Source organism: Chiloscyllium plagiosum, chromosome 5 (assembly GCF_004010195.1).
Source record: "Chiloscyllium plagiosum isolate BGI_BamShark_2017 chromosome 5, ASM401019v2, whole genome shotgun sequence".
Classification (NCBI taxonomy): domain Eukaryota; kingdom Metazoa; phylum Chordata; class Chondrichthyes; order Orectolobiformes; family Hemiscylliidae; genus Chiloscyllium; species Chiloscyllium plagiosum.
Window position 1 is genome coordinate 37,136,819 of NC_057714.1, and position 26,803 is coordinate 37,163,621.

Below are 26,803 nucleotides of genomic sequence, written 5' to 3' on the forward strand. Positions count from 1 at the left end.
AACTTGTAAAACATATGTTTCTGAAATGGGTCTTGGAACTAATCAGGTCCAGTAAACCATCTCTCTTAAAATCAATTCAGAATTGTAATTGACATAGGTTACAATTTATGTGTATCACAAAATCTTTTATAAAATAAGAAAAAAAATGAAAATGTTTCAGCGCAATCTGGTTACCTTCATAATCTGTTAGTCCAGATATTCTAGTGAATGGCAAATAAATAAAAAAAATTATAGTTTATCAACATTTTTTTGGAGACATCTATCTTTACTATGCAGCCAAGATGATAAATTAAAGCTATTTGAATTTTATTAATATCAGAAAAAAAGAGATGGACATGAATACTATTAGCAATATAAATACCTAAGTCACTATTTCAATGGAAAAATATCTGTAACATTTAATATGCTTTTCTGTAGTTTATTTAATCTGCTTATATGTTTTTGTTTCAACCTTCTACATGCAATCTACATAAATGTTACTTCTACGACAACTCATTAAATTACGCAGTGAAAATTCTACTGCTGATACATGCTTTACAGCTTCCTGTTGTGACAAGAATGGGGCAGATGTGAACTAGGCAGATTGGCGACAAGTAATGTATAAGATGGATTGGCAAAGGAAAGGGGAGCGGACTTAAGCATAGGGAAAGAGATTCAGCATCATATAGTTAAAATTTGATAGTTTAACAGTTCCCACCATTTCCCGATTTAAAAATAATGAAATTGGTTCATTGTATCGAAGAGCTTAAATTAGGTTAGCAGGAAAACCTCTGACTATAAAGCATATTGTGCAATCAAACTTTGGCAGTAAGTAGTCGAGAAAATAAATCAAATTGGACTTAAGAAACCTTGATTAAACACAGAAAATATATATTGTACTGTTGATTTGAGTGCATTAAGAAAAATGATTAAACGGAAGAATTTCCCGGGCAAACATCCACTGAAATCTAGGTTTCCAAATTATTATTTTATTAGCAGCAAATAAATGAGATACCAAATGTGTTAAACTAACATGAATCAGAAACACCAAGTATTTTGTCCATTGGACTTGGAGAAGTGTTTCCACAGCAAATCAAGTAGAACATTTTGTCATAACAGATCAGAAACCTGAGTACCATTGGCATTTTTAATTTTTTAACTCCAAGATGTTATGTTTAGAAGTCTACTATAGTGATAAAGTGACAGATGTAAATTCAGTTGCTGTCTGGCAAAGTCCTGTGTGGAACTTAGGGAGTAAAAATGCAACACAAGTCTGTATGTGTTAGTGGCCCGCCGTCCTACTGTGTGGACTACTGTGTTGAGGATTACAGCTGAGAACAGTCATTTAAACAATCTACACAGCAGGTAAAGGGGAAAAAAAAGACTCTGATTGCTGTCAGTCAGCCACTGCTGAAAGGGATCAAGACAAAAGTCAGCCAAACTACAAATCCAAGGATCTTGAAAATCAATTACCAACATCAGTGCTACCAGTGACATACATTGAAATGGTTGTGACATTTCACTAGTACTGTTCACAAATGATTCCGAGACTAATTCGCATTTTTAAAAAACTCACCTTTCTCTAACCTGCATGTCTATTGCATTATAATTTCTTGTGTTTAATAATTAATAACCTTTTGATTTTGGTGGATCCTTTTAAAACACAATTTGGAATAGAAGAAAGGTATCCAAGTGCAAAGGGATCCTTTGTAAAATTACAAAATGTGAACAACTGAAGCTGTGTTTTTTTTTGGTGGGGGGGGGGGGGGGGGGGGTGGGGAGAGAAAGAGGATAATGATTGCATACAAAGGAGAGTTAATATCCAATCCAGAACCATAAGAAATTGGGAGAATCTCACTCAGCGATTGGGCATAAAAATGACAAGAAAATGTACCATCTTGCAAATTTAAATACTGCTTTAGGACAATTCAGAATAATAAATGCTAACAAATATGGAGATGATGCCCTGCAATTGCTGTGGACAAGTTGTACTTCTGAGGATATTCCATTCAGTTGTGCCAACTTTTCTAAATTATGAAAACCTAACTTTAGACCTTTTTATCTGACAAAAGCAATAAGGTCACTCACAGCTCCCTGGTGAAATGAACTCTAAAAGTAGCCTGCTTAAGATACTTTCAACATTCTAAGCTTGTAAAAATAAGGATTGTTAAATCAGGAAAAAGTAATGAAGTGTCAGCAACCTTTTCATGCATTGCAGTATAATGCTCCGTCATGTATATTTTCCTATTTGCAGTTACATCATCAAATTTCTATGCAGCAAATTTACACACATCAGTGATTCTTAATATTGTGAAATATATTGAAATATAGTTTCAACAGAATGGAGCTTCTAAATTTACACGTATTAGAGAAAGCAATACTGCATTATCTACAATCCAACTTTAAAGATAAGGAGGGACCATTTTATGGACTTAAATATTATTAATGAGGTAGTTTATAGTACTGTGATAAGCAAAATGCAATCCTTTCCAATATTCCAATCTAAGAATATCAAAGTTTAGGCCAATAAATACTTCTCTCCTCAGCTTTTCCCTCCACAGCACAAATATGATGGATATTTGATATGATGGCGTTGAGTCTCCAAAATAAACGCAAGAGAAACTGAACACTGCAGTTCTACTTAAATATCTCACATTTATATATTCACTGATACATTGTCAGAGATTTAAATTCAGTTAAATACAGCATGAATGAAAATGAAATTAAACAATCTGTACATTAGAGTAATTCTTCATTTTTATCATTAAAACATTCTTCTGAGGCTAAATTTACCTATATTGTGTAATGCATATATTTCTTGTCCAAAAACCTGATATCTCATCACCAAAATTTGTGGTCATATTTCTTTGTCAATATTTAGGATTGTAAAAGCCCAAGTCAAGTTTACCTGTTCAATTTTGCACGTCAGTTGTTGTCATGGCCTCTGGTTCTAGTTAGTTATGTGAACCTAGTTCCTGATATGCCTCTTTTCCTGTTATCATGCGTGTTTTGTTTATATGTATGTATCGGTACATACTGATGTATGTATAAAACTGACTACTGGCCATGACATGAAACAATTTGCAAATTACATATAAAAAGCAGCAACTAGCTTATGTCATAAAAATGCTATACTTTTCTAAATGTTAAGTAACTGATGTACTTGACTGCAAACAAAGCTACTAAAGAATTTTTCAGCCACTTTAATACCAATGTTAGAACTAACACGAACATGAACTGCATATACAAAAGATTTACTTCTAACAAATGCTACATTGATCAACACAGTTAACCATATCAAAATAAACACAAAGGAGGACAATGAGTATATCATATCCGCAATTGTATTTATTTTGTGTGCAATTGTTTCTCTTGTAAGAAATGGTGAAAAATATAATTGATATAAAAGGATTAATTGTAGAGATAAGCTCAGGATGTATTTCAGTTTCTACAATTGACACAGAGTGGACAAATAATTTTGGCTTGATAGACACAAACATTATTAAACCTATGGAGCTCAATTTCTAAACATATTTACAAGAGACTTGCAGGTGTACATTTAACACAAAGAGTAAAATGTTTGTTAAACAAGGAAAATTAGCCTATTACACTTAACTAAAAAGTTGCAAAGGTGTCATTGTGAACACCAGAAAATAATTCAAACTCATTCACCTTGTTCCAGCAACAATATCCTTACAAAGCCCTAGCAAAAATTCATCATTATCTTATATCAAGGTTTCTTGCTCCAACTAGCACAACTGCAGCCAGTTTCCTTTTAGGAAACAAAACCAGAAATTCAGAACCAGACCAGAGTTATTGAACTCAAAACATTAACTCTATTTTCTCCCCACAGATGTTGCATGACCTACTGAGTTTTTCCATCAATTTCTGATTTTTTTTCAGATCTCCAGCATCTGCACTTCCTTGTTTTATTTTATTTCAGCCAAGTGCTGCTTTATCTTCAGTTGTTACCTCTCCGAGGTGCCTAGACAGGACAAAAACTAAAGTCACTATTACTCAAATGTCATTAAAAAAAACAGGGGCTCCTTATACTCAAGTTTGCAGCAGTCTTGCCAGATTTCTTACGAGAAAGTTTAACACTTGCCTTCACATTCTGGCACATAGATGCACAATGACTGACTCCCTTTTAGATTTCTGTGTCTCAGTAGTTTCTGGACTCCATCACGAGGCAACAGCAGATTTTTATCTTTTTTTTAAGATGCACTAAACTAACTCCCTATCTCTTCACTTCAAGTTGTGTAACCTCATTAAATTGGCCTATAAGACATTTCTGTACCAAGCTCGAAGAACAGCTCTAAAGTAAAAGTAAAGTTATATCTCTATCTTAGTCATTTAAAAAAAAATAATAATTCATATTCATATTGTTCCTTACACTGGGGAGAAACTGTCCAAAAAGTCAGTGTGACCGACAGAATATGTCATACTGCCCAAGTATGACTAAGATTCAATTTACAAACCTGCACAGAAGTGGACACTTACAGGCTCTAACTATATGTTAAGGAACTTCAGGAAAGGATTAAAACAAAATCACCCTGTACCTCACAATCCTAGGCTGAGAGGCTAAAAAACAGTCAAGAAGTACTTACCATAAAACAGAGCACTTCCACTAACACAATTGACACTATAAGAAGCTTCAGAAAAATATCTTTTAAAAAGGACATAATTTATTTAAACTGGCAATACCAGAAGCAAAGGTGAGAGTTAAGTTGTAGGCAGAAGATGGTTATAATCAATTAAGTCATTCTGGCACCAGAAATTATTTTTTATGAAAATATTGTTAATATTTACAACATGACAAAAAGTGAAAGATACCATTTCGTCAGGGACAAAAGATGCAAATCAGTCCAAGAAGAAGTGGATAATGTGTAAATTACTTGCTTGAAATAAAACAGGAAATCCATCTGGAAGAATGGGAAAATATTGCAAAATCATGATTTAATTTTACAAACCAGCAGTTTTCTTCATTTATTTGAAAATTCAGATTTACAAGTCCTTAAGTGCTTGAACCAAATCAAAAAGCTTTATTTAAAGAATATTTTTACAAAAATGTTCTGATTATAGAGTCTATAAACACTACAGAACAACGAGAAAATACAACTTAAAACTTTATTAGAAGAATTTTACACAGTTCAATAGCAATACATAATTTACTCATACTGGCGAATAAAGGAACAGCTGCAAAGACACTCTCAAGCTTTACATAAATTTAATATAAAACTTTATTCCAAGACAAGAAATTTCAAATATCAGATTTTGTACAATATTGAAGTATAACATTTAAAATCCCTCTGCAGTAATACAAGCAATTGACACATTGAGAAGAATTGGAAGTAATGACAAATTTAAAGTTCACCAGTAACATGATGGGCAGAAAGACAGAAAATAGCAGCCTTCAATTATTCCAGTATACAAACACTGAACAGCAGGATAAATTCCTTGACAATTGCTGGTGCTCAGATTCAATAGAATCATGAGAGCCACAAGAAAGTACTGTGGTTGGATGATTCCTATGCGATTTATTCTCCAATAGGGGAGATATTCACAATTTCTCTTGGAGTCTATGATGGTGAAGACCAAGACATTTATCAGAACGATATAATGAGAACAAAGACATCAAGTTGATCAAAGTCAATTGCCATTTTTTGAGGGACAAACCATAGAAGAGAATTTGGTTATTGAAGCATTGGTTAAAGCACAACCAGTGGAAGACCACACAGAGCTTTCAAGATTAATGGCCGAACTTAAAAAGATAACCTCCAAAAATCAATTATGTTAGTGTTATAAACCTGCGACATCACAAGACGTTTCAATTAGCAGAAATAATTTCTACTGAAGTCCGACATTTATTTCACCCCATCAGCAGCGAAGAAGCCACAGGGATTTCAAAGGGTTACAGGAAATGTTTTCCAGCCCCGCTACCACTGAAGAATCTTCAGAGGATTGTAAAGATTGTCTTTTTATTTTTGTGCTTCTTTAAAATTGGTGAATTAAATGAAAAAGAATTGTTTCCAAACCAGTGCTTTAAAAGACTGCTGCATGCTTTGAGAAGCAAGTAACTCGACATTTACGGCAAGCTTTGTATAAATAACAATTTGAACAAGCAATAATTAAAGTGGCTGAAGATGAATTAGAGCCGAAGGGATTTTGTTTGGTGCAACTGGGTGGCAACAAGAGGATGGTTTTCAAATGAATTAGTGTCTAGTCATTAATAATAAAATCCTGTCAACAACGGTGAGATAGATTGTCAGGTAACTGAACAGCTTGGGACTGCGAACATTTTACAGATAAGTATATCTCTACCAGTACAGGAGCTGTCTCTCTGTTCTCTGCAGTCTAAATACATTTTAAACCTGAAAAAAATCGGACCATCTTTTCTTCAGTGGTTACTGTAACTGCAACTTTTAACTGGACACTCAAACATTTTATAAACAATCCAGTTATGTTGCTTCTCCTGCAAACCATGGAAGCATTCGAAGAAAGATGTCTGAGAAATAACATTCTGACTGTCTTAAGAATCATCTCAGCAACCCGTGAATGGAAACTACTGAACTGCTTCCAAGTTTTCCTTTGCCAATTACCTATTTTTCCTTGTCTGTTTGCGAATGTGGGGAGGGCTTATAAAAGGATTAGAGTTTTAATTAGAGTCATATGGAAATGATCTGTAATTGTTTACCTATAACTAGAGTCTAACTATTTGCAATAAATAGCAATTCTTGTTAGTACAGAAATATGGTCCTTGTTTTCTGTCAAGTTGGATCTGAAACCAGGTAAATTGGCAAAATTTCCATAGATTTTTAAAAATACTAACTTTTCTGTCAACTCTGGAGCTTGATTTTCAGCATGTTGTCACAGTGATGATCACTCCAACAAAGACTTGGAAAAACAACCAAATGCTGCTGCTACAATTAAGCAATCCACACCACTGAGAGCTTTGATGAACTTTTGATGAAATCAGTACTGGCAGCACAATTTACTATACATCCCGTGATGTAGAATAGTCAATAAAATTAACAACATTGTTGTGAAAGAAATCCAGTATATAAGAAAAAAGAAAGCACAGCATGTGATGAAAGATGTCCACAACCTCCTCTTGAGATTACTCACAAGATCAGTATATAGGACAAAAAAATGAAACAACTTCATTAGCACAATTAGTTTTCATGGATGACATATGAAATTAAAACGCCCTCTCGATAAAAAAAAAGGACTTCCACCAACACCAATGTAAATGCTCTACCAATTTTTCAGAGTAAGGGATTCGCCAGATAAAGGATTCCCCAGAAGTAAGATAGAAGAATAATCAAATTAAGGTCAACAATCCTCAAGTCAATCACTGCCCAATCTTCTAAATCTGAAATAAATGTATTATGGAAGTTCATTTCAATTTGTGAAGTCAGAGACTTGGGGTAGAAGGGGTGGTGGTAAATATAATATGATTCTTTATATTGTTATGATCCCAGCTAATGTTATTACTGAACAAGTCAGATCCCAGTCTAAAAGCCTGGGTTGATATCTCATATTTGGAGTTGTGTTAGTTTTAATGAAGCAGGCTCTCATTGAAATCTAAGCAAGCAATTCTACAGATTTTACTTTATCACCAAATGAAAGTTTATCAGAAGAAATTAAGATAGATTATATTAAAGAAAACCATTTACTTGTAATACAAATTCAAAGATTTTTAAATGCACAGTAAGAATATCATGTCAAATCCTGACCAAAAATGCTTCGTAAACCAATAAAGAACAAAACAAAACAGCTTTATAATATTACCATAATAAATATGGTATCCATAAACACACTTTGGTATAGTGCCAAAACACTCATACAATGTTCACTATAGAACACTTGTACTTAACACCTCACTAGATTTAATTTACCTGTGACTTCAAATTTGAGACTGGAACTGTAGATGGCTTATTCATGGAGCTTATACCCCAGAGTTTTAACATATTCAGTTTTAAACACAGGTCATTCTGATATAATGCGTGTTTCATCACTGCGACTTCACTGTAACGTGATTGACAAATGGGGATGCTGTTTCAACAGTGCGAACTTTTAAAACATGTGCTGGCTGTACAGAAATTACAGTGCCAACACTTTAAGCGCTGCTTCTAAAGTGCGCTTTTTCTACAACACAGTGTTGCACAAGGACATAACCCATCTCGTTATAGAAGAACTGACTACTCAGGGTTTTATCCCAACACTTCTGGTCAGGGAAAACATTTTTTTTTAACTCTAAGACAATCTAGTACAACTTATCCTTCCTTTCTCAAGAATACTGGGCCTAGATGCCAGGGAGAAAACCTCCTTAGACACTATGCCACTACATCGAAAGTATACAAATAAAGACTGAAACAGAAAACCCCTCCTTTTTTCGCCTCATCACTCTCCATGACCCAGCTATGTGAATTTGTACCCACGACCACACTTTTATCCAGCCCTTCATAGCAGCTATGCCAACTGACTCATATCCCAAGGGCTTCATACTGCCGTAATGAAATATGCCCATCTACTCATCCCTCTATGGTTCCTCATACTTCCATACCCATTTCTCATGGACCTAATATCCCACATGTATTCAATTTTCTGCAGGGCTCTTTCTTGGCACTAAGTTAACTTGGTGCCAAATCATATCCCTGACCCACCACCCTCTGTCTTTCTGCCTCCATGTTAACTCACCAGTCACTCAGCATGGGCATCAATCATCTGCAGTCAAAAGGAGTACCCAACATTCCGTGTATCCTTCAAAGGATTGTTGATCACTATTTCCAGATAATACAGTCTCTCTCTTTCACATCGCCTCTGCTCCCCCACCCACCCAAATATAAGAAATCACTGACTTCCACACTTAAGGAGCCCTAAGGCCATATCTGCAGGGGTACCTGATTTATTCAAATAGGTACCCCTTGTTAGCCAAACACAATGCAGAAAACAGATATACGTTATGCGATCTAAGCTCCACAGTCCAGGTTCCAAGCACCAAGGTTAAAATCTCATTGTAGTGGAGGTGGCTGGATATTTAAACAGCCAAGTGCCTCTCCGAACCACGTATGTGTCAAGTGGCCAACCCCCAAGAAAATTATAGCTTTTGGATCTGGGGGTGGGAATTGTGATTCTCTACTTCATCTAGCAATTTCATCACAGTGAAGATGAACTGCAGGCTGTCAAAAACTAGGGCTACTGTTTTACAATCAAACAAATAAAATATTAATCAATCAATAGCTACCAGCCAAATTCATAACTTAAAAGTTTTCCAGATGTAGGTGTTTACATTCTGTTTTAGTATGACCATCAAATTATAATCATTAAATAACATACTTTTAATAATACTACTGCATGCTAACAATTCATCTGATACATGTAAAACAAAACAGCACGTAATACACTTTCATGTAAATATATTCAGCAGTTAATGAACCAATTTGATTTCAAACTCAGCTCCTACCATCTGGAAGTAGAGAATCTGTTCACAGAATGGAACTAAAGATCTAAATTGAGCTAAGTGAAACATCAACAGCCAACTTCAAAGAATCAGCTGACCTCAGATACAACTGCAGATTGCATAATGTAATGCTTCCCAAGGTTACAAACAAGCTGACAGACAAACAAACAAAGACAGGAGTCAACCAACAATGCTTTTAATTATTTCAGAAGTCCCTCTGATGTGATGACCAGAAGTTTTCCCATTAACCTATTTTAGTTATGGTCTTTGGACAAATAAACTAATATCTACTTTCAGGTAAAAATATTAGCCAAGATGTCCAAAACATTAGTTATCATTACATATGTAGCAAAACGATATGAGGCAATGGTAGAACAGTTAACACAATTTTGGAACAAGATTCAGTTGTTTACTTTAATGTCCTTATTCATCCTAATCCCACCTGGATTCAGCTTTATTCTTTCTCCATATGCAAAACAGATTGTCTAATCTTTTAGCAGAGAAAGGAAATGAGCTGTCAAGACAGCTCGACAGATCTCAAACAGCTGACCAAATTTATTAAGGCCAATGCTAGAAATTGTGTTCCAAAACCTAAACAACTCATCAGTTTCAAAAAAAAAATCTAAAGTTGCTAAGAAGCTTACAGCACATTGAAATTCTGTTTTCTCTTACATTTTAAGTTATTTGTATTAAGTACTCTATACAACTCTTTATAAAAGTTATACGAGTTAAGTGATAGGTACTGAGCAACTATGATACAACTGTGTATCTTTCCTTCCTCATTACCTCCACTAGTCCTTAATAAATCATGACTGACAAGCAAAAATGAGATGTGGTGTGCCTTCATGCTAATTAGTGATAGCATACTTCCGATTTACCACATTTCTCAGAAGGCAATTACCACCCAAGTGACTAACATATTAGCGTTAAAGAACTCAGTGTTTCAAACAATTGCTCCCAAAGGATAGAAATACCAGTGAAGAAATAATAAGCTTTTTTTTTCAACAACAGGTACTCTAGTAATAGAATCTGAATGTTGGATACTTTTTTTAAAAACATATCTCATTTGTCATTTACCTTTGATTTATTTGAAGTAACAGGCTTAACACCAACACTAAATTATTTGTAAATATTTTGTATAACATATTTAGCAGGAAGTAGTTTCATTACTTGAAGGATTATTGCCCCCTGAGCTAATTTTTACTCTGCTTTAAGGCCAACCTGAAGATGCAATATTACTCTGTGAGCACTATTAGCCATTATTCTTAGCAGATGTAATGGGGAATTTGGAGTCTGACATTTCACAGGGTTTTACAATGGAGGAATATTAGGTATTAATTGGCATTTAGTGATGCAATACTGAAAGCACACTGTTAATGTCATCGATTATTTTCCCACAAACATGAATAAAAGGTTACTGATAACATGCTTGAAGCCACATTCTTTCAATAATGTGGTCATTTTCCAGTTAGTGCTACAATTGACCCACGTAGTCCAGAATGGTCCCAGACAAAATCTCTAGTTTACGACAAATAGGTTCACCTCAACCTGAATTTTAGAGAAGTGCTACAATTAATCTCAGCTATCACAAGCAGAAGAAAATAAATTAGGTCTCCTCAACTTGATTGTTTTTACACTGAATTTGCTGAAAGTTTGCATGCTTAGTGCTCCTTTATCACAAAAACTTGCTGAAATATATCAAGAGTCCTGTCAATGAGGGATCTCTTGCTGCAGTTCTTCCTTTATGGAGGGCATATTTCCATGAAAAAAAAACATAGGTAATAAACTTTCTAAGCAATCACCCATCCCACATTACATTTTAGTGGCTAATAAGGATGAAAAAAAGTCATGACTTTAACAATGCCGAGGGATTTTTAATATCCAATTGAACTACTTGAAAAGGCTGTCTGAACAAAGGATGGAACTTATTGCAATTTAGCTGCATTAATGTGTCAACCTAAACAATGAACCAAAGCCAGATGTGGACCTCAAATACAATTGAGCCACAGACATGCATGCAACCAATCAAACCAATCTGACAATCTTGGATGAAATCAGGAATGATCTCAATTATCAAGCCCAGGTTTGGAAAGAGGGCACATGGCAAATCGTGCTGTTTAGGGACAAGAAGTCAAGCATCTGACTCCAAATGCTTTTTACTTCTTCAAATACTAATCAACTAGCTTTCTTCAAAGGCTAAGAGGTTTATAAGAATTCTTAATTTTCTACACAAGAATAATGACCAAAATTTAGGAGTCAAAAGTAATAACATATTCAAATCCCCAATAATGTGTAATTTGCCCAACAACTTGCAGCATGCAAGAGACCTCTGGTAAAGTGTGGATTACCACGAACGGTTAGATAATTTGCACATGCTGTGAACTGTGAAACCAGCAACTAGCCCTCAACATCATAAAAATTACACTTTTGGAATTAATTGCCAATTCAACTTACTGCAGCAAATTAGGGTTAGCACTTAATAGCTGAAAGATCTTTCTATATGGTGAGATTGTCCAGACAATGTCACTCAACCTCTCCAGCCCAGAAAGACAGATTGAAATTGTTGGAGTTTCATTTTTACAGCTAATAATTATGAACAATTCTTAAGAATGTAAATTTTACAGTTTTAACATTTTCTTGCTTTTAATTTTTTTTTTATTGTTCTTTTCTTTCTATAAATCCAATTTGACTTACTCAGTACAATTCCTTCCTTCTACCTCTTGAAGACTGGTGGATTGCATCAAATAGCCCATCCCATGTTCACAACAGGAATAATACTGACGACACTCCATCACACTTCCTTGAAAATTTCAGCTTATAACATAGCACTTGCTGACGAATCTTGTGTGTACAAATAATTACACAACAATAAAACTAAGGGATTGCAACGTGACCTGCGTACAATTACTACAAACCACATAAATTAATGTGGAGGACCCAGTCCTCTGTTTATAAACGCAAATTGTCCAGGAATTACAGTTTATTAATTAAAACAGCTTGTCAGACACCATTTCCTATGATATTCCATGTTTTGGCTGGAGTCTTTGTTTGTCTTGTTTCTCATACAGCATAGCTGTGTTCTCTTAGAAATTTGGTACTCTTGTTTTTATCCTGGTTACTGGAAAATAAAATGCCTTTTCATTTCCCTAATACTCAAGTTCCTATACTATCCTGCAGCTAATTCAGCTGGTCATTTGTCTTCTCACAATTCTCTGTGGTGAACCACTGTAGATTCTACAATTGTTTCAAACTAGGCAAGTATTCCAGCTCCGTATCCACGCAAAAATTTAAATCAAGATTACACCCACATATATTTCACACAATTAATGATACAAGTTAGCTTTAACTCCTCATACATTGCAGGTCTATTAAATTATTATTGACTTAAGCTTTCTCTCAGTAAGCTACAAACTATGACATTCAAACTGCTAATACCTTTTCTCAGCAAATGTCCCAAATTAATCTCCCTAGGCTTGAACCATTTCCATGATAATGTGGCCTGCTCTGGGCTGTTTCCATCACCATCCCCCCAAAAAATCCTTATAGAAATTATTCCTCATTTACAATTTCTTCTTTATAATTTTAAAAGTTAAGTAGTTTCACAAGCTCACAGCATGGTTTTAAATTAATTTAGTTCCAATCCTAGAACAAAAACACCTCTCTGAAATGCTGATATTGCAAGGATTGCAAACACCAGATTGGAGTGATCAAGCTTAAAGCTTTTAAATTTACAGCTTACATAGATCATTAATATTTCCCTGACTACTTCCAACTGCTGAAATCAAGATAGTCACACAAATGTTCAGCCTCAGGTCTAGAGGACTGACATAACACTGGGAAGATGCTGTCCAAGAATAATAAAGTCTTCCAAACAGAAACCTTAGTTGTGCTACAAAAATCCCAGATATTTTAAGGATCTGGTTTTCCTCTCTCCAGAATATATGCTTTCCCGACTTGAGTACATACAGCAGAGTTTATTTCAAACTCTGTAACGGAAAAACTTAAATGAGACAATTCAATAATGTTATAATTTTATTAACAGAAGTTAACAAGCAATACATTTGAAATGAATAAGTGTAAGGTTACACGAAAATCTATCAAAAAAATACAATACCAAATCTAATAGAACCCAGTTTGATATTATTAGTTACTAATTAGGAACATCTATGAATTTTTAATACTAGAACATCTAAAAATAGTTAAGAATATCCATCACCATTTAAAGTAAAATCTTACCCTAAAGCCCTGGGCAAGTAAAATTACTTCCTGTTCGGAAAAAAAATCTTCAGAGAAATATTATCTGAGGCTTCCCAATACTTCTGAAATTTCAATGCAAGAGCTGATTTTCATACTCAGATTCTTCCTGCTTTGCAAATGTTATCTCTCTGTATAGGTACTTTCCATTTTCAATGATGGCATTTCATGGCTAAATCTTCAATGAAGATTTCTTAATGAAATTTTAAGCTATTACTTAGTATATTTGTTTGAGATTTTATACTCATCTGGATATTCCTTTCATCTCTCCCTTATTCTTTCAATCTTAAAATAATCCTTCGTTAAACGTTTATGAGTTTAAATTCATTTTGTTGTCTTTATGAGTTGTGTCTTATCCTGGTTTCTAACAGTATTCATGTGATAAGTATCGTTGTCACCTCTTAGCAGTTGGATGGTTCTAATATTCCTCCTGTAATTAACGCATTTTCATGCCGGGGATGCCATGCTCTGTTCTAACCCTTCTTTTTAGTCTTCAATGATTGTTTTTTACTTTTAGAAGCTTTAATTAATAGTATGTATGCTGTCTCCATCACGGTGCAACTTCAAAGTGGATCTTTCTAGCTTTTGTGCTAGCTATGATAGTGTCAACTCCGACATTAATTTTTTAAAAAATGTTGATGTTTCTACTTAGATATACTTATTTCTCAATCAAACCTAATTTCTAACCAAATATTGTTAAGTGTCTTCAACTCTTCAGTTAACTAACCTCACCTACTATTTTGTGGATCTCTCTTGTATTCTTATTTTATGTGCTCGTCTTTTGAACTGCCATTTCTTTAGATATTCTAAATCTTGAAAGCCCAGTATTAGAATTATCATAACTTTACCATTTTAGTCTTCCCAGAACGAAAAGGATACCACTAAAATATTAACATGAACTATGAACAAGTTATTCACAACAACTGCATAATTCGACAGGTTTTGAAGATCCACGAATCACAGGAATTTTAAAACAAAACACTTCTTAGTTCCAATAAACAGGATACACATGATTTCTTTGTTTGGCTTTCTGCTTTTCTCCCGATCTTTTACTTGAACAATATTACAATTTCAGTGTGAAAATTATGCCAGTATGAATGGTTACTTTCCTCATCTTGTTCTTCTATTGTGTTATTTAAAATTTCCTTTCAGAGGAACTTTAACCCCAATATAAACTACCAAAACCCAATTTTAACCTGCCTCCATGACAATTTCCAAGTCTAGCAAAAACACATTAGTTGTGTGAATATAATCTACATATCAAAAGGTGGACCAATCATTATATTAGGCATTTTAATCACTAGCACAGGACAATCAGACAACTTCTAAATGGCTTCAACAAGGATGTGAATTTGACAGCTCCAACACAGGTTTACAATGGCTCTGAAAACTCACCAGTGAAACAGATTGGAGGTTAAGAGGCACTTCATTGGACTGTTTAAAGTTCTGACTGCTCAATATCAGTAAAGGCCAATGCTTCTAGCTGCTGTTAGGTCCCTCTGGAATACATTTTGCAACGAGTTTTTTTTCTGATCATGGATGGTTTTCAGAAGTTTGGAAGCTTGCAAATGGACAATATCAGGATGGTGAGGGTAAGGGTGGTTTCGATAAGACATCAGACAATGAAGACAATCACCATCCATGGGAGTCACATCATGCTGTGGTGCCATCAGCAGGTCGACAAAGAGATCTGGAGAACAAAGTGGAGAATAACAAGAAAACAGCAGAAGGGAAAGCAACAGAGGGATAGAGGTTACTGTCCATGTGAGATGATCTACAGACAGACCCTCAACTTCCAAAACCAGTCAGAAGTGTTGTGCTTCTGTAGGTTCACATTGCCATGACAAATGGTCAGAGACGTAGAATGAAAGCATGATAAAGTACAGAAGAGAACCATTTGACCCATCATGCCTGTGCTGCTCTCTGAAAGTGTGTTCCATTTAATTCCACTACCTAGCTATTTTCCGATTGTGCTGCATTTTCTTTTTTACATTTTTAAGAATACATCCAATTTTCATTTGAATGCTACAATCAAACCTGCTTCCACCAACTTTTCAAGAAGTACATTTCAATTATACCTACAGATCCTTCAAGAAAAACCAACCCCTGCATTACCCATGGTTAACGTGTACCACGATACATCATGGTTAAAGTCGCCAATTCCTTTTCTTTGTCTCTCACTCCTTCCTGCATCAGAGACATCTTGAGGTCTCAAACTCAACTGCATATACATATACAAGGATATTGTACATGGTGCTATTGATCGCACGAGTGCCAATCCAGTAAGCACCATGTAAATCAGGAATATTTGTAACTGCAAAAGATAGCATTCCATCAAAGTACAGTTGGTGTTCAACTTCAAGAAGCAGTTTACGCAGGTACCATATATACTCGTGGATAGGCTGACCTCATGTATAAGTAGACCCCTTATCTTGGCCCAAAAATCCAGGAATTTTCATATACCTTGTGTATAAGTTGACTCCACTTTTTCGGGGGAACCCCCCCAGATTTTATGGGGTCCCTACCTGACCCATATATGCAATCTTAAAGGGCATGATTTGCACATTTTTGATTCAAATGCAATATCTGCATCATCACAAATATCTATGGTGCCTTATGGCAGCCCTCGACCTTTCCTTCCTGCTGTTGCCCTAGGTTTTTACAAATAGATATCGCGTACAGTTGTGCTCTGAACTTGATGTAAAACTCCCCCAAATTTTCCTAACAAAATGGCACCATGAAGACGCAATTATACTGCACAGTTTAAATAAAAGCTACTGAAGTTGCATGGAAGACCAACAATAGCGTAGCTGCAAGGGACCTCTATGGTTCTGAAAAACTTATTCAAGATTGGAGGAAAAGAACCACACAGTTAAAGGCTATGCTAAAACAGAAGTATGCTACCGGGGAAAGTTGAACAAGTGGCCATAACTAGAGGAAAAGATTGCTGGTTGGGTTAATCAGTGCCGCCAGAATGGAAGCATTGTGACTTAGCAATGCATACAAATTCGCGCCAAAAACGAAGCAAAAAAAGATGAATTCAGTGATTTCAAAGCCAGTGCTGGATAGTGCAGTAAGTCTATGAAAAACTTTGGCTTGGTGCTGAGACAGAAAACCAAGATTGACTAATGTCTACCTGCAGAATATATTGATAAGTTAATTGGATTCCATTGCTTTGTCGTCAGAAATCAGAAGAAAAACAGATACAGGTTCGCATGAACGTTGATATACCAGGGAGTAGAACTGTAGGCAAGATTGGAGTAAAAAGAGTTTTGGTTAAGACTACAGGCCATGAAAAGAGTTGATTCACTGTGAAGCCTAGGGTGATGTTTAAATGGAAAACTCTGCCCAAACAGAAATTTCCGAAAGGCATTGCTGTCCTCATCCGTGAGAAAGGGTATATGGATGAAGTTAACTGCAAGGGAAAAAGTTAACTGGTTTGGAATATGTTCAGATCACTCAGAGTGAAAAGTGTAATCACTGAACTTTGATTACTGACATTGCAATTATTCCTGGAGGCCTTACGAGCATGGTGCAACCACTGGATGTTAGCATCAATAAACCTTTTAAGAACTTCTTATGGAAGAAATGGGACATTGGGATGCAAGAAGCGGAAAAAAAAGCTTCACAAAGGGTGGCAACATGTGTGCTCCATTACTTGCAGCTGTGTGTGTGTATTGTTGAGCCTTGGAAGGAGATGAAAACTGAAATTATTGTGAAAGCCTTCAAAAAATGTGGAATTCCTAATGCTTTAGATGGGACGGAGGAAGGTTATTTATGGTCAGATGGGAGTGATGACAAATCAATTCATGATTCACTTCAGACTTCAGATGAAGATGAACCATACAACGATATACTTGACTGAGACAACTGGAATGAATTATTCAGAGCTGCAACTGATGAGGACAGTGAACTTGAAGGATTCTAATGGACTTTTACATGTACCGGTAACTTTTGTTTAAAGCTGCTATATTTGTGATATACATTGAGAAGATTTTTTTGCTGTGAATATCAGTTTTCTGATGTAAAAGGTTTAATGCTGCCTTTTAAAATAAAATACTAGCAGTCTTTTTTTTTTGACTGCTCCGTGTTTTTATTTCATTAATTGTGTGTTGCTGCTCTGCGTATTAAATTTTGTACATACCGGCATGCACTTTACAGTATTACCATAGCAGGCAGAACAGAGACAGCACACAAATATTTAATAATGGCCATAATTCTTTTTCCTTTTATTGTTTATGATTTTTATAGAGTGATCTGGCTCTTGGTTGTCCGTTTTATGACTTAAGTCAAGCATGAATTTCAACCACTCAAAACGTATACCTCATATATAAGTCCACACCCCCAATTTCAGTTCGAGAAAATGGTCTTCAAAACTCATCTTTTACCTGAGTATATACGGAATGCACAACACTTCCTGAAGTTGTCATAATGATTTTATATTTTAGAATTTCTATCATAAAATCTTCTCATATTATGAAACAGAACTTTGGTGTGGATCTTAAAAAACAAGAGATCCCCTTCAAATATGACACCCATGAAGAGCCCCAGATATGAAATGCGACAATGATGCAATTTGCAGCAAATGACCACTATGTACTTCACTGGGACAGCCATTAGCATGCTGGTTCTAAGTTATATCCCAAGACATCCTGCAATGTTTACCAGCAAAGATGTCCAGAATTACACAGGTAAGCTGTGCCCATTGGATAACATTATAAATCTCCAAAGCAATGTGCACTTTGTGAGTCCTCTGCCTCGTTTGTCTGTAGACCTTCTTCCTTTCATGGTCGCTTTGATTCTGCTTCCATTTCAGGATTTCCTTGAGTACGCAATTTTGTATTGATTTTGTATACTTTGCCAATACGCATAACTATATTTATAGAGTCTACAGCATTGAAACACACCCTTTGGTCCAACTAGTCCCTGCTGACCATGTTCTCAAACTAAACCATGCCCACCTGCCTGTATTTGGCCCATATCCCTCTAAACCTTTCCTATTTATGTTCCTATCCAAATTGCTTTTCAAATGCTGTGGCTGCACCTGTATCTACCACTTCATCTGGCAGTTCATTCCACACATGAACTGAGTTGCCCCTCATGTCCTTTTCAATTTTTTCTCCTCTCACCTTAAAATGTATGCCTTCTAGTTTTGAACTCCCCTACCTTAGGGAAAAGACCTTTGCTATTTCCCTTATCAATGCCCCTTCATGATTTTATCAATCTCCTTAAGGTCAATTATTAACCTCCTGCACTCCAGTGAAAAAAGTCCCAGCCAATCCAGCCTTTTTTTTTATTGTAACTCAAACCCTCCATTCCCAGCAACATCTTGATAAATGTTCTCTGATCACTCTCTGGTTTAATAACATCCTTCTTATAACAGGGAGACCAGAACTGCACACAGTACTCTAAAAGTGACCTCATCAACGTCCTGTACAACCTCAACATGACGTTCCAACTCCTATACTCAAACGCTTGAGCAATGAAGGCAAGCATGCTAAGCATCCTCTTAACCACCCTGTCTACCAGTGTTGCAAATTTCAAAGAGTTATATATCTGAACCTCTAGGTTTCTCTGTTCTATAACACCACCCAGGGCCCTCTCACTAATTTTATAAGACTTGCCTTTGTTTGTTTTACTAAAATGCAACACTTACATTTATCCAAATTAAACTCCACCTGACACTCCTTAATCTATTGACCCAATTGATCAAGACATCGTTGTAATCTTAGATAAAGATCACTATCCACAATACCATCAATTTTGGTAGTTATGATTTCGAGGAGTCAGTGTTGGAGTGTGGTGGACAAAGTTTAAAATCACACAACACCAGGTTATAGTCCAACAGGTTTACTTAGAAGCACTAGCTTTCAAAGCGATGCTTCTTCAACAGGTGATTGCGAAGGAGGTCAATAAGACACAGTATTTATAGCAAAAAATTACAGTGTCATGCAGCTGAGATGACATATTAAACAAACCTAAATTGTGAAGTGTTTCATCTTTTAGAATGGCTTTGCTGGCTTCAGTCCTTTAATATGTAAATCCCAGAACTTCTTTTAAGTCACATTCTCAAGATAACTTAAGGTTTTATAACAAAAGGTGTGAGATTAGAGTCTGTCTGCATCCCAGTCTTGAGTCAGACTAGTTCTATTTCCAAAGTAGAATATACAAAATATTACATGGATTGACTGCCTGCAGATTGCGCATTTTTTGAGCAAAATAGAATGTATCTGCAAATATAATACTGCAAATACGAATTCACCCCGCCAATACCTACCCCCTAGGTCTCCACTTCTCACCTTAAACAATCACCAAACAGATCATTGTTCGCAGCAAACTGCTCAGCCTTCAGGACAACCTCAACCACAACACCGTATAACCCTGTCATGGCAATCACTGCAAGATGTGTCAGAGTGTTAACAAGGATGCCACCATTACACGTGGGGACACCACTCACCATGTATGCGATAGGTACTCATGTGACTCTGTCTACATTGTCTATCCCACACGCTGCAGGCAAGGATGCCCTGAGGCATGGCACATTGGCAAGACCAAATCGACATGACGACAACGGATGAATGGACACCGCACAACAATCACCAGTTAGGGGTGTTCCCACCCAGTTGGGGAACATTCCAGCAGTCAGGAACATTCAGGGTGACCTTTGGGTAACCATCCTCCAAGACGGACTTCACGACAGACAACAACGCAAAGTGGCCAAGTAGAGGCTGATAGCCAAATTTGATATGCATGAGGATGGCCTCAACCTTGGATTTATGTCACACTACAGGTGACCCCCCGCACTCTCTCTCACACACACATGCTCTTACATACTCACACATTCACGCAGACCCTTTCTCACACACAAACTCTTTCTCATATCCACACACACACACCCCACACTCACACCCATGCATGCACCACCTCACAGGCTTATACCTCATCACATTCACACACACTTTACCAAGCTTGCATACACGCAAACAAACAGTTTCTCACATGCACTCTGTCTCCGTCTCCTCCACATGCACACCAGTTTATGGGGTAAATTTGTATTTGCGAATTATATTTGCAGATCCATTCTATTTTGCTCAAAAATGCGTAACCTGCAGGAAGTCAATCCGTGTAATATTTTGCAAATTCCACTTTGGAAATAGTACCAGTCTGACTCAAGATTGGGATACAGACTCTAACCTCACATCTTTAATGCACTGTCTCAGCTGAGATGTCACTTTTTGTTATAAAACCTTAAAGTTATCGAGAATGTGACTTAAAAGAAGTTCTGAGATTAATATATTAAAGAACCGAAACCAGCAAACCCAATCTAAAAGAAAGGCTTAACAATCCATATTTGTTCAATACATCATTTCAGCTGAATTACACTGTAATCTTTTACTATAAATTCTGTGTCTTATGGTCCTGTTTCAAAATCCAGTGCTTCCAGATAAACCAGTTGGATTATAATCTATGTTGTATGATTTTCATCAATTTTGGTGTTCCGCAAATTTATCAACCATACCTTCTATATTCTTATCCAAACCATATATATGAATGACAAACAAAAGTGGAACATCGTGGGCGGCACGGTGGCACAGTGGTTAGCACTGCTGCCTCACAGCGCCCGCAAATTTATCAACCATACCTTCTATATTCTTATCCAAACCATATATATGAATGACAAACAAAAGTGGAACATCGCTTGTCACAGACCTCCCTTCCAAAAAACAACTCTCTACCACCATCTTCTGTCTGTTACCATAATGCCTATCTTGTATCCAATTGGCAAGCTTAGCCTGAATTCTATGTGACACCTAGAGTATTATGTTCAATACTAGAACATTATGGGCAGTTCTGGAATCCGCATTATAGGCAAGATGTGATTACACTGGAGGAGGTGCAGAGCAAATTTAGCAGGATGCTGTCTGGGTTGCAAAGCTTTTAATTGTGCAGAGATTGGACAACTAGTCCACAAAATCACAGAATTAGCATTCAATGCATATTTCATCTCCTCTTCCCAATTCTCCTGAAGAGCAAGGTATGCCTTACAACCCCGCTTGTGATAACTCCCATAAGGTTACCAGTAATGTTGAGTAAATAGTAGAGTCACTGAGAAAACGTCAAGGAAAATACTCATAAAATGTTGGGACAAATTATTACCCTGAAAATCTTTGATGACTTACAAAACTTCTCTTCAAAGAGTAAAGTTAGCCATTCATTATCAGCAAAATTTTTGAAAATTAAGGCGCCTTTAACTAGCATTCAAAATTTCCAGCAATCACTTGTTGCTGGCCAATATTAGGATCAGTCACAAAATGAAGCATTAACCACCAAGCTGCTTACGGACTAGCAATAGACAATTTACTTCCCAATCATCCCCTTAATAATCTTCTGGGCAGCCATTCCTATTAAGCTATAACTATGTTTCTCTTCTCTACTCTTATTTGTGAAGCATGGAGTAATGAAGAATGCTGTAAAGGAAATGCAAGATGGGTGTCCACAGGGAAGCAGCAGCATAGTGGTAATATCACTGGATAAGTCATCCAGCATGCTAGGCTAATATTCTGGGAACATAGGTTTGAATCCAACTATCACAAATGAGGAAATGTGAATTCAATCAAAATCTGGAATAAAAAGCTGGCCTAATAAGGGTGATGCTTATTATCAATTGTCGCAAGAATCTGATGTTCACTAATATTCTTGAGGGAAGGAAATCTGCTGTCCTTACCTGGCCTACATGTGACTCCAGACCCAGAGCCACGTGGCTGACTCTTTAATGACCTCTGGACAATTAGGGATGGTCTATTAATGCTGGTCCAACCAGCAACATCTTTGTGCTTATCAAATGCCTATGAATTAAAATAAAAGCTAAAAGAAATTTTTTTTAAACAGATAAGAGGTGAAAAAGAAAATATAACCAACAGAAAAAGAAATCAAAGCTAATTCTAATATTGTTTCATGACTATAAAGTCTGACAATAAAGAAATTCCAACTGTAGATGAATTGTAAGCATAAACATTTTGCTTTACAATCATACTTTTAGTCCAAGACTCTGGTTGAAAAACCTTCTCCTTATCTTAATCCCAAATGATCTACCTGTATGTTTAAATCCCTGATTTTGGACTGCCCAGTCATCCTTATCAAAAATTCAGATTAGAATTTTATATGTTTCCCCCCTCATTTTTCTAAGCTCCAGTGAATATAGTCCTAACCAATCCAATCTCTCTTATGAAGAGAGACGGGCAGAACTGTTCCTGCTCATAGTAGGAAGAAGAATGAGGGGACATAGATTGAAGGAAATGCACAAAGGAAGCGAGGATGACATACGATAAGGCCTTTTCACACTAGCAAGTAGTTAATGTATGGAATGCACTCCCTACAAATGTGGTAGAGGCAGGTTCAATTCCAGAGGACATTAAATTATTTCTATTCAAATAATAATTCAAAAGCAGACAAGGAAAAAGTAGGAGATTGGTACTAGGTAATACTGCTTATTTGAAGAGCCGGTGTAGATACAATGGTCTGAATGGCTTCCTTACGTGCCAGAACAATTCCGTAATACAGTGGGGAGACCAAAAGCAGATTGGATGACTTTTTTATAGAACACTTCAATTCCATAGGTATGACAGAGTTTTTTGTCCGTCATTTTAATTGCCCACCTTGTTCTCATGCTGACATATCTGTTCTTGGCATGCTGCACTGCTCCAGTGCAAACATTAGGAACAGGACCTCAATTTTCAATTATGCATTTCCTAGCCTTCCGAACTCAATATGGAGTTGAACAATTTCAGACTGTACACGTTCTCGTTTCATTTTCTTTGCTTTAGTGCAGTTTATTTTCTTTCAACGTTACTGATTTAGGCACAGTTTTTGTTCCTTGCCAGCACTATTCCCTTCGACACAGAGAAGTAACTATCCTGTCATATAATCTCTCCTGTATTCCATCTTATCATATCTTTTTGTCCTTGTTCTACTCTTGTCTTGCGCAAAATCTATTATATTTAACCTTAAAGAAAAAGTGTTGAAACTCAGCAGGTTAAGCAGCATCTTTGGAGAGAGAAAAACCCTTAATGTTTCATGTCCTATATGACACTGCGGAACATCTCTAATCTTTGCCAATTCTGAACAAAGATTACAAACTATAATGTTAACTATAATTATTTTTCGACAGAGATTCTTTCCACGTTCGGATGCTATCTAATTTGCTGAATAATTCCCCAAGATTTTTATTACAAAAGCACAGCAGAGTTCTATAACTGATGTGTGAGAGAAAATCAAGTTCTCGTCACTGCCATTTTCTTTTCAGACCTATGGAAACAAGCCAAACAGCAAACAATATAGGTTGCTTGGTTCCTCCAAGACTTTTAAACAGTAGCATGGAAAATATTCTCTACTGAATGTTATTATTAGCTTAGAGAGACAGAAGACAAGCCTCTACAGGTCCTTACCACGATACAGTGCTCTGAGAAGACAGGTAAGATCATAAATGGAATGCAGTTATTCACAAAGAGGAAGTTATTCCAGGATCAAATGTCATATTAGAACTTAAACAAATTTATATATCTTGTCCTGAACTCTCAAAATTGTCTGTGATTTTGCCATGTGCATTACATCTATTGTTCGGATCTTCATCAGTTATCTGTGAAAAAATGATTAAGTTATCCCCGTTCTAGAAAAAATTATAGCCTTCGCAGGAAGTCAAATGTCATCATTTTTGATTGTTGCACAACTTTAGAGTAATGAGAATCTCAAAAAAGTTATAAATTCATTTAAATACAACCCCAACAGAGCAATGCAGCTGACCTTTCATCTATACATGTAGCGATCCAGGTATAGCAAAGAATAAAGACAAAGTTAAGCTCCCTCTACTGTAGATTAGCAATGTACATCATCTGACTCTAAGTAGAGCATTTTCCTCTAGACTTGTGTGAAGCTGTTCCAATTTTCATATTCCAGTTCTTCAGCCAAAATTAGAATGGAAACATTGTGCTAGGCTACGGTGGATCTACATTGGGTTCCCCGTAAAGAAACGACTGCTCAAACAAAGTTTGCATACAAATCTAATAACCAACAGATAGTGAAGTGAAACTTCTAATTTACTGGTCTGGCTTTGTAACAATGCTCCAAAGACATAAATTTTCAATGTCAGCTGACTGCCTTGCATTCATGTTGCCATTATTCAAACTCAACACAACAATTCAGAAGCTTAAATCCTCTCCTCCAATGAACGAGTGATGAAGTCATAATTTTAGTTCAATCTATTACTGGAATAAATAACTGCGAATGGAAGAAACCACATCAATTTTGAACAAATGGGACAACTCAAGAATTTCAAACCTCAAACCGGTAAAAGGTGTTCACCCAATACTTTAAGAAAACAGCAAGAGCATTTATCAAAGCATATACTGAACAAATTCTTGGGATGCCAAAATTGTTTGCATAAACTCAAGACAAGTTATGGACTTCTAATTAAACAGGGCTGCAAGCTAAAACCAGGAAATTGCAAGTCTTTTAAATTAACTTCATATTTGAGTTATAAATGAAGCCAACAGGCAGAATGAGTGATATGCTATGCAATTATCTCAACAACGTAAAGACTTTTCAGGATCGCAATCTAGCTTCTGAAAAAGCTATTTTACTGCTGTTGAAGTATTTGAGATAGTCACTAGTTTAATAGATGCAGTCATCCAAGATGGTACTGTATCTTCATTTAAAAAATGTATTTGACAGGTTGCACAGTCTATTAAATAGGGCCATTTGTGATATCTACAGACAAATTTTGCATTACATAAAATTTTGGTTGCATTCTCAAACAGAAGATGGCCACTAATGAAGATGGGTCTATGTGGGCTTATTTACCAGTAGATTTCTTCTTGGGTCAGTGTTGTGATCATTGCTCTTCACCTTCTAACAATACTCTTGATAAAAATGCTTCAGTAAAAGTTTTGCGGTTGTCAAAGAGAATAATGTGGTTGCAAGGAATACATTCAGAAGGATTTTTTCTCTTGTAGAAGAATCGAGAACCAAGAGTCATAATTTAAAAATCAGGGGTCGCCCATTTAAGACCGATGAGGAAACATTTTCTCCCTCAGAAGATGCTGTATCTTTGGAATTCCTTTCTTCAAAACGACAGGGATGATGAATCTTTAAATATTTTTAAGACAGAGGTAGGTAGATTGTTGATTGCCAATGGATGTGCAGGGATGCAGAGTTGAGGTTAAAATCAAATCAGCTGTGTTTTTTATTGAATGGTGGAGCAGGTCTGAAGGCCAAGTGGCCTATTCTTGTTCCTTGAAGTATATTCATATCATGCAGTGTTACTACTTGACAGAATGTCAGATGAAAAATGGTGATAGAAATATAATGCAGATAAATGTCAATTTATCCAGTTTGACAATAAAAGCAAGATGATTTGAATGACAATAGGATTGGGAAAGGTGGTGGTGTAACGAGACCTAGGTGTCCTTATACTGAAAACATACCAATGCATTAGGTGATGAGGGAGGAAGATAGTATGTTGGCCTTCGTAATGAGAGGATTAGAGTACAGGAACAGGATGTCTTGCAGCAATTGTACAAGACCTTGCTGAGACCATACCTGGAATACCGGTTTTGATCTCCTTTTCAGAGGATGCGTTGGAAAAGTGCACCAAAGACTTATCAGACTGATTCCTGGAATGCGAAGACTGACATATCCAGAGGGACTATAAGGGTTAGGATTATATTCACTGAAGAACTGGGGGAAAAATCTTTCAGAAACCTATCAAATTCTAACAGGACTTGACAGGGTAAACATAGGATGGATGTTTCCAATTTTCTTCACGCAGAGGATGACGAACTTTGAAATTCTCTGCCATAAAAAGTGGCTGAGCCCAAAACATTAAATATTTTCAAGAAGGATTAAGTTATAGGTCTTAGGGCTAAAGAGATCAAATAGTATTGGAATAAAAAGGGAACTGGGTACTGAGTTGGATGATCAACCACAGTCAGACTGAACGATTGCACAGGCTGGAGTGCCAAATGACCCACTCCTGCTCCTATTGTCTCTGTTTCTATTTCAGGACACCAGTTTTTAAAGATAAGCAGCATCTGTCATATTATCTTGCCAGGT

At 36.2% G+C, this 26,803-nt stretch overlaps 1 protein-coding gene across 13 annotated transcripts in view; it reads right to left on the reverse strand.

The window, feature by feature from the left end:
- The window catches only part of phf14 (PHD finger protein 14), a 290,569-nt gene that overhangs the window by 122,646 nt on the left and 141,120 nt on the right, over positions 1–26,803 (reverse strand). The window contains exon 17 of one of the 13 annotated variants that reach the window (XM_043689863.1): positions 13,540–15,386. The exons of the other annotated variants lie outside the window; for them this stretch is intronic. Within the exon in view, the coding sequence (XP_043545798.1) occupies positions 15,350–15,386 (37 nt within the window). The 3' untranslated portion in view covers positions 13,540–15,349. Of the gene's footprint in view, positions 1–13,539; positions 15,387–26,803 lie in introns of those variants that run through there. 13 annotated transcript variants of the gene reach the window in all.